At 40.0% G+C, this 17068-nt stretch overlaps 1 protein-coding gene across 1 annotated transcript in view; it reads right to left on the bottom strand.

Annotated features, from left to right (window-relative positions):
• PLXDC2 (plexin domain containing 2) overlaps positions 1–17068 on the bottom strand; it is a 477109-nt gene that overhangs the window by 275500 nt on the left and 184541 nt on the right. The window contains exon 2 of the mRNA XM_031015325.3: positions 15881–16092. Coding sequence (XP_030871185.2) covers positions 15881–16092 — 212 coding nt within the window. The remainder of the gene's footprint in view (positions 1–15880; positions 16093–17068) is intronic.

Raw genomic sequence — 17068 nt, 5'->3', positions numbered from 1 at the left:
CTTCTGTCTTTCTCCTTCTTTTAACACCAGAACTACTTACCTGCATGACTCCAAGGCCACTTGAATTTGCTCATCAAATGTAAGTGCAGTGATCATCTTTAAATATGAGAATGAAAAAGAAATATGGAACTGAAGAGTTTGAAATCCTTAGAACTCTAGTCAAGTTAACTTTCATGAACTCAGGAAAACAAATTTGGTACGTGCTAGTAATTGAGGAAGTGGAAACCTCCTCTACTATTTGTTCGGATGAATTCTGTTCGGAGGAAGTCTGTGTGAGGGCAAAGGGAGTAATCAATCCAAAATAGTGGTTAATAGAGCCCTTTTTTAAAACTGGAATTCGGTTTCTTCATGTGAGAACTAGGCAGATACATAATACTTCAGGAAGATGGAAAGAGAAATTTCAGATTGATCGCATCGCAGGGGAACTTGGAAACAGGTATTTCTTGATACCCTGAGGAGGTTGAGAGATGGATTACTGCATGAAAGGAACCTGAGGGGGGGCATGAATGAATCTACAAGGAGCAAATGTGTGCACAACCCTGGAAGGGTCCCATGTTTTGATCAGCCTTGTTCCCTTTATTCTACCTAGCTGCCCAGTGGCCCCTGCCCCCCTAGAAGCACTGTGATGCCTGCTCCCTACTGACAAAGCCCAATCAGCACTCAGGGAGGGCAGTTTAAGATTCACAGCAGTGGCTTCAGGTTGTCTGTCATCACTGACACCAACGGGAATCAGTAAGGTGCTTCTCGGTTCTCTCTCTCTATTTATCTCTCTCTGCCTTTCTTTCTCCAGGCATGTGTGCTTTGCAGCATTTCAATTTGTGATTGCCTAGGAGAGAAAGCAGAGAGGAAATCAGCTAAGTAGGTAGAAACAGCCACCTCGGAAGCAAAATGACCAACGTGGAACAGAAGCTGCAGCATGCTAAAGCCAGGAAGATACTTTCCCTGTAAGCCCCCTCATTGTCTTTGGAAACTGCTGGTGGTTTCACTTTGCTCTGTTCCAGAATTCTGCAAGGAGTGAGGCTGCTAATACAAGCGCTGCTTCATCTGACTCTTATTTTGTATGTGGATGGCCTCAAGTCTGTAACTCATCCAAGACATAGGAGAAGGAGGAAGAAGAAAATATGTGCAGGTAGCTTGAGCTTTGATCAGCATAGGTTATTGAAGACTATAGTAGACAAGGGTGGTTTCCAGAAGGTACTAAGCACTGTCCTGTGCCTGAGAGTAGACAGATTTTGACACCATGGCCACCAGGTAAACACTTTCTCATTTCCTCTGTAACTAACTTACTTTCCTCTGTTTTTCATCAGTGTATTCTTTTGCAGAAGAAAATGGTACTCAGATAATTTGAGTGTGAAAACAAATCTACTGCTAGACAAAGAATCCCAGTGGCGAAGCTATAATCCCATATTCTACTTCACTATTCATTTTAGTGTGGAAATGGTCAAGTAAAAATGTCAGGCTTTTCTTAGCAACCTAGTTCTACTTCTTGTCACATGGACTCTATTTTACTTCCAGTCCAAACCACAAATGAGTCTTGGTTTTCTTGGTCAGAAAGGAAGTAGTCTCTCTATCCTTTTTGGTTTTATGTCTAACCCTCAGTTAAACACTACTTTCCCTACATCCATACAAGTTGCTTCAGATCAATGGATGCTTTATGAACATGAGCAAAGTACCCAGCATTGTTTCTTTTCTCAAGGAGATTCCAATCTGAGTTAGATTTTCCCCAGACTTGGTCTTTTGAAACAGTCCAGTCATTTCATGGCTTCTTGGTTTGGAGCGATATCCAGAGAGTTTAATTTGCCAAACCTTGATTTAAATAGAGAGGCCCTTTCACTTATTCCAGAAGAGAATGTACTTTATACTCGTGATGGCTTTGTCATAATGGTGACATGGGGAATGGTTTCAGACTACAGAAGTCGTTACTAGTATATGAGTTCTTAGTAAAAAGAAATACTTGGTTGAGAGGGCAAATTTGCCAATAAGAAAGGAGAGTGAACACGATGGTTGGAACAAACCAAAGTGGACAAGGCTCATGGGGATTTATGTGCTTGTATTGGAAAGAGGCCAATGAGGATGAGAGAATTGGAGATTGCCATTTATGGTGCCCAGAATGTTGGGTTCACCATCGTATCCTCTCTCTATCTTTTCATAATTTCTGATCTCTGTTTTTTTTTAATCGATTATACTTGGTCTCTTTTCATTGTCTCTCTTCCTTGTCTTCCAGAGCCACAAACTAGAGAGCATATAAAGTTTAAGGAATTCAGTGGAGCAAATGGAGTCTTGGCCAGTCTTCCATGTACCTGTTTAGTTTATGTTGATTTTAATGCTCAGTGAAATAACATCTAATTGAAGAGGACAATAAGTATCATGTACAAGGGCTATCCAAGCCACCATTAATTTCTCCCACAAAAGTCATTTTTAATTAAAATCCTTTGAAATAATGCACACATGTTGAGTATGCACATACATACACATACAAACATACACAAACTCACACACAAACACACAGACACATGCACACACATACAAATTACCAAATTTCTCTTTAGAGACTTTGGAAAAAAACACTTTAGTATATTCCAACCTTGCCAAGACATAAGGATTTTTAAAAGCACTGCTGACAATGCCAAGTTCTTGAGTTCCTAATTTTGCAACTGCAGCCCAAAGGAAGACAATGATACATTGATAAGGTGGCCATTGAGCAGAGGGAGGATGACTGGGGGAAAGCTCTGTTGGAATAAAATGGAGTAAAGTGAGAAAATTAATATTTGTCCCAGATTCTGATTCCCTGCTGTCAACTCACTCCTGGCTTTATCTCACGGACTGCTTCAAAGTTGAAAATCATTTTCTCTTCCTCGATTCTTTCTGATCGACATTTAAAAAGTCAATAGAAAATCAGGAGGAATAGTGCCACAGCCATTTACCATTTACTGCAATTTGCATTCACTAGTGATCACTAACTGGAAAAAAAAATGTTCTCTTTGAAATGTTTCAACATTGTCCTTAAGGAAAAGATAAAAATAGAGTTTTTTTCTTTTGTCCTTTTATGCAAACGACTTTGATTGTGTGCAGAATATATCACATTCTCTCTTTAGAAACAAGGTAAGAGATACACATGGACAAAGCAAAATTTTTTAAAATCCTTGAAATGGCTGTTATAATTATTGTTCAGCAACAAAACTATCTGAACAAAGCCTATTAAATATATTCTAAATCTGCTCAAACCATAGCAAACTTATTCAAGGGAGCAAAATAACATTTTGACTCTCATGGCAAAAGTAATTTTAATTTCCATTTTAGTTACTTATGGACCAATAAGTAACTGAGCTATAGCTGCTTCAAGAAGGTGTCCTGAAATAAACAGATTTACCTTGGATAGGTTGATGACAGAAAGAGAGAAAGAAAGAAAAAGAAAGAAAGAAAGAGAGAGAGAGAGAGGAAGGAAGGAAGGAAAGAAGGAAGGAAGGAAGGAAGGAAGGAAGGAAGGAAGGAAAGAAGGAAGGAAGGAAGGAAGGAAGGAAGGAAAGGGAAGGAGGGAGGGAGGGAGGTGGGGAGAAGGAAGGAAGGAAAGTGGGGGGAAGGAAGGAAGGAAGGAAAAAAGGAAGGAAGGAGAGAAAGAGAGAGGGAGAGAGGAAGGAAGGAGGGAAGGAAGGAAGGAAGGAAGGAAACAAGGGAGGGAGGGAGGGAAGGAAGGAAGACTTCTGAATGTACTAAATCATGTTATTTCCTTATGCACATGATAGAAAACATTATTTTCCATAGAGTTTTGAGGAATAGTGAATGTAAAAGATTTCTCTAAAAAGTGTATTTGCCTTTAGGAGATAATTTTACTGTCATCTGGTACAATTGGTAACATGAGAAAAATTTCTAATGAATACTTATAATTTTGTTCTAGCACATTTCTGTATTTATTCATAGTTGTTTCCTTACAAAGCCTTATTTAACTACATTTCTCCCATTTGAATGTGACACTCTTCTATTCTGACGAAGATTAACCTCATTTACTCGTAAAAGAAATAAAGCAGTATCTGATTACTCAGTGGACAAAGGAAGATAAGTCATTTTTTATTAAAATAAGTTAAAGAAAAAGAAGATGATCATTTATACCTGGTTTTTAAGATAACAGATAATTCTATAATCCTGTTTACAATGGACAAATGAATTGTTTTCAGTTCTTTGGGAAGGTTTGGTGAGATACCTTGTAAACATTTTCAGAGCATAGAATTTTAAATTAGCCTTTACTCTATACTAGTTTTAAATGACAGAACTAGTAAAGATTTCCATTCAAATAATAAACACTGTGCAAAGCACTATAATTTTAGAAAAAGGAAGAATATTATAACCTAAATGTTCTTAGGAAAAAATCTGAGAATCAAAAATCAATGCATTCATCTTTGAAAATTATAAAAATTTTCATTAAACCACAAAAGATCAGGGAGCATTATTTTTAGGTAAACAATCCTGTCATGAAATAAAACATCTTCAGTTTTGGAAGTACCTAAAAGAGTTCCTTAATAAGAGGTGATATAACATGTGAATTTTAAAAATTTAAACAATATTAATTAAAGTTTTCTTTGTAAGTTTTTCTTTCAAATTGTTTTGGGCACAAATGGGAACCGCACTGTGAATTCAAAATAAAAGAGATAGATGCTAGGTAGGCAGGTAGGTAGATAGGTAGGTATGTAGGTAGACAGATAAACAGATTGATAGGGACAAATCTCTAGATATTATCTAAAAGGTGAATATTAGTGATTTATATAGCTTTGCTCTTTAAGCTAGAGACTGCATAAATATATAAAATTTACAAAAGAGTTAGAAATTACTTGTAAAAGCCAAATAGTTCCAGCCGTAATAGTTTATCACATTCATTCAATTCAGTGCAATGGATTCCAAACTATTACTTCAATTTAATAGCTAAAGCTTGAAATAACATATAGAAAATAACTCAAAACAACTGTTCCCAAGGGCTGCCAAGTTCAGTACTTTTGTTTCTAGACAGATTCAGACATCTATGCATTGCTCGGGCATGAACAGAAGTGTTTTCTTTCAGGGAAACACAAAAAGAAAACTAAGGCAGTCTCTTTTCATTCTAAATGTTACCATCTTTTCTTCAACATTTGAGTATTTGATGCCTTCTTTAATAGTTCATAGAGTGACATGTTAGCAAATATTTCTATCACAAACACAAAAGCAATGCCTGGATAAGACATGCAAATATTTTTATAAGGAGACCCTTATCAAGCCAGATGCGGTGGTTGACGCTTATAATCCCAGCACTTTGGGAGGCCGAGGTGGATGGATCACCTGAGGTCAGGAGTGTGAGACCAGTCTGGCCAACATGGCAAAACCCCATCTCTACTGAAAATACAAAAAGAAAAAAAAAAAGCTGGGCGTGGTGGTGGCACTGTAATCCCAGCTCCTCAGGAGGCTGAGTCAGGAGAATCGCTTGAACCTGGGAGGTGGAGGTTGCAGTTAGCCGAGATCGCGCCACTGCACTCCAGCCTGGGCAACACAGCAAGACTCCATCTAAAAAAAAAAAAAAAAGAGAGAGAGAGAGAGACTCTTATCCCCTTATCTATCTTAGATCTGCTTCAGAAATACAAGGTGAAGTATAACTCCCTGAATATTTAGCAGAGTGTAAATATTAATCATTGCTTAAAAATAGAAACACAACTTTTCATACATATGTGTAGATAATCAGAGAAAAAATTAAATGCCTTCTCTATTTGTAATGGCCTATCGATGTGTCTACCTAATAGTGTTTCCATCTAAGTCACAATATTTGACAAAGACACAAGAGACATTTTTGGGGAAGGTTCATAGAAAATTCTGGTTGCCACCATACAATTACAGAACGTCACTGTTTATCAGACACTATCATCCTTCATGTTTTCAGTGAATTGGTGCTAAATTGTTGAGTACACATTAATTTGTATGATAAAATAAATGGCAAAGACTCACTGTGATTCGTGTACCCAACTGGCATTAGTCTTTGTACATAAGTTCACGGACAGAGTAGATTCATCATACTACGGATCTTCATGGAAATAAGTAGTAGCTCTGATGTTCCCCCATATGCAGTAATAAAAATAATGCTATCAGCATGTCTGTGCCAACTCAGATTTACTTAGCCTTTGAGCTACAATCAATTCATTATCCCATTTGTGATTCTGAAAATCACAGGAAGAAAACCTAGTCTTTAAGGTCTAATCCATTGATATGGAATGGGATTGCCCAGTGAATGATCCCAGAAGCGCTCTCCTTATTGCCAGGAAAACAGATAGCTGAGAAGATGAGTTATGGCCCCCACAGGGACATGAGCTGAGCTGAATTCAATATTCCTTGAGACCTGGTAACTCCAATCTAGGTGCTGGTGGATGACATTTTTCACACTTTGCTAAACTGCTGGCAGTTAAGCCTGGACCATATGGTGTGGGATCCTCAAACGTGAATTTCCCTGTACAATCCCCCTCCCATGCTTGGGAGAGCAAAGAAATCCCTCCCAGGAGTACCATCCCTCTGTGGGTGCATCCAGCTGCACTCTGGCCCCAGCACACCTCTCCATGAGCCACCAGGAGAACGGAGGCCTCCTGCATCTTCTGACCTCCCTGCTCCTGAGTTCCAGCCCATACTCAATGGCCACTTGCTCCTTCATCCTGAGCCCTTCGTTCAACATATAAAGAAGGGACATATTCTGAACTACAAAAACAATTAATTTTAACATGATTTTAAAAAATCAACTAGACAAATATTTAGACCTATGACATTGGGGCTGAACTATAATTTTCATATTGAAGGTAATAATTTTCATCTGAGTATGTTTGATATGTCCTCTTGGAAATTAGTATAGGCAAAGAAGAGAAATATGTTTGCAAAATGATAAAATAGCAAGTCAGCTGATTGACTGTTACTTGGCATTCTCTATATTCAAATTCACCTATCACTGTCACTATTTAATGCAGAGTAAGGATATGTTAAAGTCCTCATGAATGGCTATGGAATTAAAGTAGAAAGAACTTGATGTGATGATCATATAATTAATCTTAGGGTCCCTTGGGGAATGGGGAGATTAAATATGAGATTTCTCTTTGAACATGGAGAATGCAAGAATATTATTCACCCTGAAACATAATTCTTGTTCTGAAAATAAATTATATGACTAATGCAGTTAATAATTTTACAACCTGCATGTATCATTCTAAAGTCTATTTTCATGCCATGACTATAAGTAAACTCAATTAGCTAACAGTGAAGCATCAAAGAGAAAATTCAGTTATTCTTCATGGAACTCTTTGAAGGACAGTTATGGATTTTTTCCATTTTTGTTTCAATAAAGAGCTGACATGTCAAGCTAAGAATAATCTATAATTGAGCAAGATATATGATACTCTATTTTAATCCTCATTATCTTTTTTGAGGGTGAGCAATAATTGCAGATATCACTTCTGTCTGATTTACTATTTTCGGTACACTTTCTTCTTTGCAAAGTAAAGCCCTCATCAATATGTTAAAAGAAAATGAATGGGAGAAAATCAGAAGTTTAAAATCCATGTGTTTTTGCAAATTACACAAACAGAAAAGACTGAAATAGATTTTACTGTCAGTTAACACAACCTTTGGCAACACAGAGTGGAAGAAACAAGGCCGGTTCTCAACCCACATTAGATAGGGGCTGTCAAGGTAGCATCAGGCCTCTCTGCCAGGAAAGGCAATGACAGAGACCTGCAATTAACCTTCAGAATCAAGCAAGGAACAGAAGTTCGGGCAAAATTTCAGCAATATCGATTAATTTAAAAGAATGAGTAGAAATCTAAATATTTCTGAAATTCATATGCTCATCCACAGCCTTTCCCCTAACCACTATCTCATGTCACACCACAACAATTCCAATCTAAATTTAACTCATCTTTTCACTCCTAGCTTTGGGATTTCTGAGTCAGTTCCCATAGCAATCAGGTAGGAGCATCAATGCAAACTTGCCTTTCTGTATTTAATATTGTATAGCACTTTCCAAGTGCCTTCCTGATAAATTCTAAACACCTTAGTGTCATACACAATGAAGTTTAAAATCTTGCTCCTGGTTATCTATGTAAAACACGCTATCTAGTATGACCTTGACACCTGGCTATCTTCTGACACTTTCTTCGTGATTTGGTTCAGATGACACCTCATCGCTGCATTAATCCTGCCTCTCTACAGAACAAAGGTCTCCTTCTGCCTGTTCGAGAACCAATGCAGTATTTCTCCTTTTCAATTACGTGCTTTCGCATGCTTTCATTCTCATCTTCTGTGGAAGCCAACCTGACACCTACAAGCATTTGGAAGATTTCAATTCACTTGGAGGTCCAAGATGTGCACTTCTTCAGGATTAATCTTTGCCTTCCCTTTGCACAATTTTCTGATTTTGCAGCCACATGTTAAACATCTACCAGTTTAAGATCCCCCCAAAAGGAAATATTTCACACACAAAAACTCCATCAGATTTTCACATTCGTAATAAATATAGTAAAAGGACTGTTCAATATCAAAGGATACTTTCTTTTGAAAAATGTCAAAAATCTACACTATCACATTCTCCTTGTACGTGTTTTATTCTAAGAATTCACTAAGCACAATAGTAGTGTAAAGACAGAACCAGCAGAGCAGCATTCTGCAAAATTTTATCACTCTATTTCTGTGAAATGGGATGATGTCTTACTACTCCTTTATAGTTATATTCATTATTGTAACTGTCAGACCTCTGAAATTGAGTGAGCTTCCTTAGGCTTAAAATATAGACGAGGAGTAAGATTTTCCACGTCTATGGATAATCCAATGTACTCTCTTGTATTAGTCCATTCTCAAGCTGCTGATAAAGACAAACCCGAGGCTGGGTAATTTATAAAGAAAAAGAGATTCAATGGACTCACAGTTCCACATGGCTGGAGAGGCCTGACAATCATGGCAGAAGGTGAAGGAGAAGCAAAGTCATGTCTTGCATGGCGACAGGCAGGGAAACTCTGCTTTATGAAACCATCCGATCTCAAGAGACTTGTTCACTATCACGAGAACAGTATGGGAAGAGCCTGCCCCTATGATTCAGTGATTTCCCACTGGGTCTCTCCCACAACACATGGGAATTATGGGAGCTATACAACTCAAGAAGAGATTTGGGTGGGGACATAGCCAGACCACATCATCTCTATACTGCAAACATAACATGGAGATTCCGTCCACATCAACATTACAAAATTTGCTTTTTCTTCATAAAATCATCATCAACACAATCACATTTTTTATTTTTATTTTTTCGAGACAGAGTTTCACTTTCATCACCCAGGCTGGAGTGTCGTGACACGATCTCGGCTCACTGCAACCTCCGCCTCTCAGGTTCAAGCAATTCTCCTGCCTCAGCCTCTCGAGTATCTGGGACTACAACATGCACCACCATGCCTGGCTAATTTTGTATTTTTAGTAGAGGCAGGGTTTCACTATGTTGGCCTGGCTGGTCTTGAACTCCTGACCTCAAGTGGTCCACCTGCCTCGGCCTCCCAAAGTGCTGGGATTACAGGTGTAAGCCACCACGCCTGGCCTACATTCTTTTTTTAGATTAAGTATTTTCTGGTGACTTATTTCCTCTTAAACAGATTTTCTAGTTAAAGGCTGCAATCAGCTATTAGAGCCCACACAATGACCTTGTGTACAGCAATTAGCAACTGGTAAAATTTTTAAAGAAACATATTGCACAATTTGTAAAAATAAGATGCCAACACAACTGGCAGTGTATGTGTGATAGCCGAAGATCAAAGAGAGTTTTTAGGAATGCATTTAAGAGAAAGACTGTTTATCTCTACTTTTTAGCTAAATCTATCGCACATATTTGTTGATCATTCTTGACTGTACTTTCCTCAGATATGAACTTTCATGCACATGAATAATACAACAGTTGCTGGATACAACTGAAATTTTTAATTAGGTACCAGAATGAGAATTCCATGAAACATACTGTTGGCAGGCACCTAAATTTAAGCTAAGATTTCTGCTCTCAAAACTAATAGCTAAATCCTTGCAACCCAAAGTGTGGCCTATGGCCTACCCACAACTATATCACCTGAGACCTTATTAGAAACAGAATATCAGACCGGCTCAAGCCTAGAACTAAGAAATCAGAATATGCATTTTAACCAGATTCCCAGGTGATTTGTAAGCTTGTTAAAGTTTCAGAGGCATTGGCCTAGCTCCCAATCTCTGAGTCACTTTTGATCATGAAACTATACTAATATGATCCATAATCCCTATTTTTAAAACCTCCCTTCTTCAGTCATCCAGTGGCTTTTGAGTCAAGGCAAAAAATCACACAGTACAGTCCTTTTAATAAACACTTTCAATGTCCCAAGAGTGGAAATAGGACACTTCCAAATATTGCATGTGAATAAGTGTTCAAAACCACATATTTGGTCTAGCATGTCACAAAGGACTTTGAGACTGATTTCTATAAAGTGAAGAACACTATAAGTGACCAACACTATTCTACAGCAATAGGCTGGTGAAACTGAGCTTTATTAAGCATCAGTAATTTCAGCCAACACTGCTGAAGCACTCTCCATCCTATGAGGTGCTATCATTGCTACGAGAGCTTCATGCCAGATAATGGGAAGGTGCCAGCTTCCAGGGGAAGATGCATGCCCTGCTCATTTACACATGTGTCCCTGAGGTTGTGGAATTCAGTGAAGGCTGCTCCAACAAGGCCAAATCATGAATGGAATCCAATCCTGCCTGAAAGCCCTGTAAGCCTTTACATTCCCAAAATAATTATACAAAGTAGCGCATGCAGTGACTGTTTACTGACACCTCATTTTTAATACCTACACTTCAGCAGAAGGTACTTTACTTCTCACCTGGCTAAGTGGTTATATGTCCGTATGAATGAACAGAGGAAATACAAGAAGAAAGGTCTCACAGAAATCAACATTCAGATCAATAGCGGCATTTGCCATCTGTTGGGCCCCTGCTTATTCAACAGGATATACAGTTGGCTTCTAGAGATTTTATATGCTCATGGGAAGAATATTAGACAATGAAAACAATAACAACAACAAAACCTTAACTGGAAGAATTCTTTAACTGGGCTACCAAGTTTTACAATCCTTCCATTATCTGTTCTTGTGAAGAGCCAGAAAAAATACTGTCACCAAGTACCAAGTGAAGAGAATAACAACCTTTGTGTCAAAACAGTAAACATGCTATTGTCTTGTTTTGGTTTGGGATTTTTGTTGTTGTTGTTGTTTTATTTAAGTGAAAGTAGAACATAAAGTCGAGACAATGAAAAAAAATGAGGAGAACATCTGAGGAATACCATTCCGGGTGGTTTTTGTCTCACTGTGATACACATAATTTTAACAGCCACTACTGCAGCCAGGGCTACGAGACAAAATAATTCTGATCCCTGAAACTGAGTTTGAAAGCATCTAAAGGAAAAAAGCACACAGAGTCTTTCTAGCTCATTGTTTGTATTTAGCAATACAAACCAAAAAGATAAGCAAGACCTTGTAACAATGCCAGGCACAGAGTATTCACTTTATAACCATTTGGTTTCTTTCTTATTTCTGTTTAACAATGGGGCAAAACTATTTTAACCAAAAGAGATGCAACCGTGTTCACAAATGCCTTTTTTACCTTTTTTTTTTCTTAGACTGAGTCTCGCTCTGTTGCCCAGGTTGGAGTACAGTGGCGGAATCTCAGCTGGCTGCAACCTACACTCCCGGGCTCATGCAATTCTCATCCTCAGCCTCCTGAGTAGCTGGGATTAAAGGCACTCGCCAGCACGCCTGGCTAATTTTTGTATTTTTAGTAGAGATGACGTTTCACCTTGTTGGCCACGCTGATCTCAAACTCCTGACTTCAGGTGATCTGCCCACCTCGGCCTACCAAACTGCTGGGATTACAGGTGTGAGCCACTACACCTGGCCCACAAATATCATTTCAAGAGCCAGGATATGTAAAACTTTCTGATATGGTTTGCATATTTGTCCCTTCCAAATCTCATTTGGAAATGTAATCCCAGTGTTGGAGGTGGGGCCTGGTGGGAGATGTCTGAATCACGGGGGCAGATCCCTCATGAATGGCTTAGTGCCATTCCCTTGGTGATGAGTGAGTTGAGGAGAGATCTGGTTGTTTGAAAATGTGCAGCACCATGCCCCTCACTCTCTCTTGTTCCTGCTCTCATCATGTGACACGCCTGCTCCCGCTTCACCTCCTGCCATGGTTGAAACCTTCCTGAGGCCACACCAGAAGCCAACCAGATGCTGGAGCCATGCTTCCTGTAGGGCCTACAGAACTGTGAGCTAAATCAACCTCTTCTCTTTATGAATTACCCAGTCTCGGTATTTCTTTATAGGAAGGCAAAAATGGCCTAGTACACTTTCCAAACTTTCAGAGGTAGATTTTTGTTTCCGCAACTAGTGGCAGTGCCAAGGAGCTACTTGAGGAGCTTTAGATCCCAATAATCTCCATCAATCCCCAGAACCCCAACAAAATAAATGAATCTTGAAATAAAAGCAGTGTTCTTAGTATGCAACCCTGGCTTCAAGACAAGTCTTTTATGAGCCAGACTGAAACCCCACAATTACCCTCATATGGATACTCAGGGGCTGCCGCTGTTCAAAATCACTACATAATTCAAGTGTCATTTGTCTTTCCTTTTGCTAGAAAGAGCAACGTCAAGCCTAAAGGATCAACCTTGTAAGCCTGGCAAAGCTTGCATTTGAATACCAGCAGGGTTTGAATGCTCATTAATGGGAGACCTTAGGAAAATACTAAAACCTAAATCTGAAATTGCCCTCATGTAAAAAAATCATTGAAATTGCCCAGAAAACACAGGGACACAAATCTTTCAAGGCTGCTGTGGACCAAACAAAAGAGCATCCACACAGTACCTGGCAGATTTTAGCCCTGGGTGAGTACCCACCAAACAGTCCCCTGGGCCATCCTTCTGCCCTCTTTTTACTGATTCAAAACTACTGACACTTTGTGGTCTCCCTCTGTTAAGGTAGAAAGTAGAAAAATTGGCTGAATCACAAAATTACAGCTACAGTAACCACTGGGATTGCATTTTCAGGAGTGTTAATATACCCCCAATCAAAGAGATTTCTTATTTTATAAATGATTAAGAAAATTCAGCACCCCACAGGAGAGATTACGGAGTTCTTGGAATCTGTGTTCTCCTCTTTCCTTTTTCGAAGAAATTTAAAAGTCTTTACATACTTAGGGGGTACGAGTGCAGATTTTTTGCATTTCGTCGTGGCAAAGTCTGGGCTTTTAGCCGAATAGGGATGTGTTGTTCCCTTTCAGTATCCATCGAGTCCTAGTTCTGGGCAGAGAGTAAATGCCTCTGCTTCTATTCAGTTCTCCTTTCTTGATGCTGCACCCCAGCTAAAGAGTGGCTCGGGGAAGAATTATGTTGCCTACCCCAAGTTGCTATAACATCATCATTGCCAAAATAGCAGGCCACTCTGCAGGAGTCAGAATAGCCTCTTATAGATATCATAAGACTTCTGCTCCTGACACATCAACCGTTGCCTGGTAAGGGACCTGGCTGGGGCAGCCTGCCAACACCATGGCCACATAATAGCTAATGCCATGGAGCGGGGTTTGAGAAATTGCTGTATTTTTCAAATATACTGAATTCCCACAGCCTATACTTCAGATCTTTTGAAGATTTCTCTCACTGTGAGGGAACAAAATGATGCCTTGATACTATTTGCAGGACTAGGTAATATCTGCTTCAGGAAACTGAGTTTTTTTTCTTAAATAATGAGTATTTCAGGGATTGTGGTGCAGTAAAAAGAATGCTGCCTGGTTCTTAAAAATCATAAGCCTGTCAGCTCAGAGAAAGTAGGAACTGAAACTTCAGGTTGAGAGAGAATGTACCAGCACGCAATGAGCAGACCGTACGTGATGATAGAACTCTGATGCAACCTCTCCAGCAGCCAGTTCAGGAAGCCACACCACAGCCTTGGCAGTAGTCAGCCCGGAAAGGTCAGGACTTCCTTAGTAACTGAGAGATTCTCTATTTCTTTGTCTTCATATCACTCTCAGGACCAACCATCAAAAGCCAAAGATGTTCCTCAAACTAATAATAAAAGATGCTGTTTCTTGCTGGGTGCAGTGGCTCATGACTTCAATACAAGCACTTTAGGAGGCCAAGGCAGGTTGATCACTTGAGGTCAGGAGTTCAAGACCAGCCTGGCCAACATGGTGAAACCCCGTCTCTACTAAAAATACAAAAATTAGCCGGTGTGGTGGTGCACACCTGTAATCCCAGCTACACAGGAGGCTGAGGCAGGAGAATGGCTTGAATCCAGGAGGCAGAGGTTGCAGTGAGCCGAGATCATGCTACTGCACTCCAGCCTGGATGATAGAGCGAAACTCAGTCTCAAAACAAACAAACAAACAAACATGCTGTTTCTAATTAGCCCACCTCCAGGTTTGCCATGCCAACAACCTCTGATCAGAGTGCATCTGAACCTTCTATTTTTCACCAAAAACCTTCCCACTCCCTTACCTGCCTTTATATCTCTGCTGAAAACAAGTGATGGCAGCCGAAGCCATGCCTGAGCAAACTGGATAAATCACCTCTGTTTGTTCTCATTTGGGTGGTCTTCGCTTTTTTGCCCAAGTTTACTTGCTTGTTTCTGTTGTACCTAGTTTACAAGCAAGATCGTATTTTGTGATTTGCAGCGCTAAGGACTACAGAAACTTAAGAAATAACACCACCTTTGAGGCCTTCGAGCAACCCTGAAATCTGCCTAAAATGCACCCTCTGCAAATGTCTGTACTTAGCAAACTGTTCTCTGACCATTCTCCTCCCTCCGCTTCATAGCTCCAACCATAATAAAGAATAACTCACAGTCAGAGAGACCAATCATCCCAGTTTGTCCAGAACTGTTCCATATTTAACACTGGAAGCCATCCTACGTTCCAGAAAACCTCTCAGCCCCAAGCCACTGGAACCAGTGGTCACCCTATGAGACAGTCCTGGAGATGTCATTCTATACCTCAGCCACTGCAGAGGAAATTTACTCTGCCTAGCATGCCCCTCCCTCTTCCCATAAACAGGTCATCAGTTAGGTGAACTCCTCTCAATCTGTCAAGCCCCCACCTAAATGCCGAGTTCTAGGCTAAGCCTCTTTGACAACACCCCAACTCTCAATCCCAAGCAGTTTCATCACACTCTCCTTCATGCCACACTACAGCCTGCATACTTTTATTGTACATATCACATGGCCCTGGGATGATTTGCTTATGGCACTTAGATGCTGTTACACAGGGCCAGGTGAAGTGGCTCATGCCTGTAATCCCAGCACTTTGGGAGGCCTTCGTGGGTGGATCACTTAAGGTCAGGAGTCCAGACCAGCCTGGCCAACATGGTGAAATGCCATCTCTACTAAAAATACAAAAAATAGCCAAAAGTGGTGGCATGCGCCTGTAGTCCCAGCTACTCAGGAGGCTGAGGCAGAATAATTGCTTGAACCCAGGAAGCAGAGGTTGCAGTGAGCTGAGATTGTGCCACTGCACTCCAGCCTGTGTGACAAGAGTGATACTCCATCTCAAAAAAAAAAAAAAAAAGCTCTTACACAATGAATTCCTTGAGAGCAGGCACAGTATTGTTGCCTCACTGCTCACTGTCATCACCACACCAAGCCTGTGTTTGTCTGTAAATGAATTAATAGGTGGTAAAGTGGCTTAGTTATTATATTTATTAATGAATTAAATTGTTCTTTAAAAGAAATCCAAAAGTTCTAGATTGAGATGAAGAGACAACTTATGTATATATAAAAGTTGGGCACCTACATGAAACATATTCATTAATCCATTTCAGTTACCCAGACTATTTATCTACCTCGATCTGAGTGTTATTGTCCTGCCCATCATCCAGCAGCAGGTCTGTGAAGCTTCTGGGCTCAGGAGAGTCTTGGCCGACGCTTGCTCGGTTCGTGTCTACCGCCTTGAGAAAGTCCAAGTTTCTTTTCCACCTGTGGCTGTACGCGTGTGAATCAACTTCCACCTCCTCCTCTGTGTGAGGGAAGGCCTGAGTAACTCCATACTGCCAACCTGTTTGAAAAAGAAAGAAAATGGGTTACCACTCATTATGTGTACCATACATGCACGTGCTATTGGCTCGAGAAGAAAAAAGAATTCTGTGAGGCACGAGAACAGGAAACTAACTTGTAACAGTTAAATCTGTTTACTTGCAATATCTTGAGCTGGTACGAACATCTCTGATTGGAATGCAATTGCAGGAAACGCCAGGAGTTGTGACAGTGGTTAACGGGCAGATCTTGCAGAGTTTTTAAAAACAGATGTACAGCCCTGAAGCAATGCATTTTTATTCCCTTCCCTTGCCCCCTCCACACGCACACTTCATACACATTCTCTAGCTGTTCTGAGAAAGCAAGCTAGAATCCAAACAAAAGGATGAAACCAAGTAATTGTCAGATTATTTTGAAAATAAAAGTCAGACCTCCTTAACTTGTAAGCTTATATTTATTTCACTTGAGTCATGCTGGACAGCAAAGAGACACCAGTGTATAGGAACGGGTTAAATAATACATGAAATTGTCTTCGTGTAAATGGGTGAAACTACCTTGTAGCTTACAAGCCAGTCTTCATTCATTGCCTGACCCATTTAATAAGTAAGACCCTCAGGAGTCATCACTGCACTTTTGTTCATCTGTGCCATTCTCACCTTGAAATCTCGTCAGGGTCTAAAGGATGACAGTGATGGGCACTTATAGAAATGGATGGGAAGGCAAGGAGATCAAATCACAAAGGCATTTTAAAGTCATCTGCAGGGACTGGCCTTGCTGACCCAGCTCATCCTGATACTCCAGAAGGAAAAAATGAGATTTAATCATTGCTCCTCTTCTCTCATTTCGGTAGGTCAGCAGGGGAAAGCATGCCACAAGTATTGGAAATTCAGTTTCTGAACAAGAACAGCCTTCTTCTACCCAACTATTACTAAAAGATATGAATGGACGGGTTTTAGAACTGGCAAGATATGGGTTCAAAAAGGCAGAAGAGAGCAGTG

The sequence above is a fragment of the Gorilla gorilla genome, chromosome 8 (assembly GCF_029281585.2).
Source record: "Gorilla gorilla gorilla isolate KB3781 chromosome 8, NHGRI_mGorGor1-v2.1_pri, whole genome shotgun sequence".
Classification (NCBI taxonomy): Eukaryota; Metazoa; Chordata; class Mammalia; order Primates; family Hominidae; genus Gorilla; species Gorilla gorilla.
This window is presented reverse-complemented; position numbering and strand designations above follow the sequence as displayed.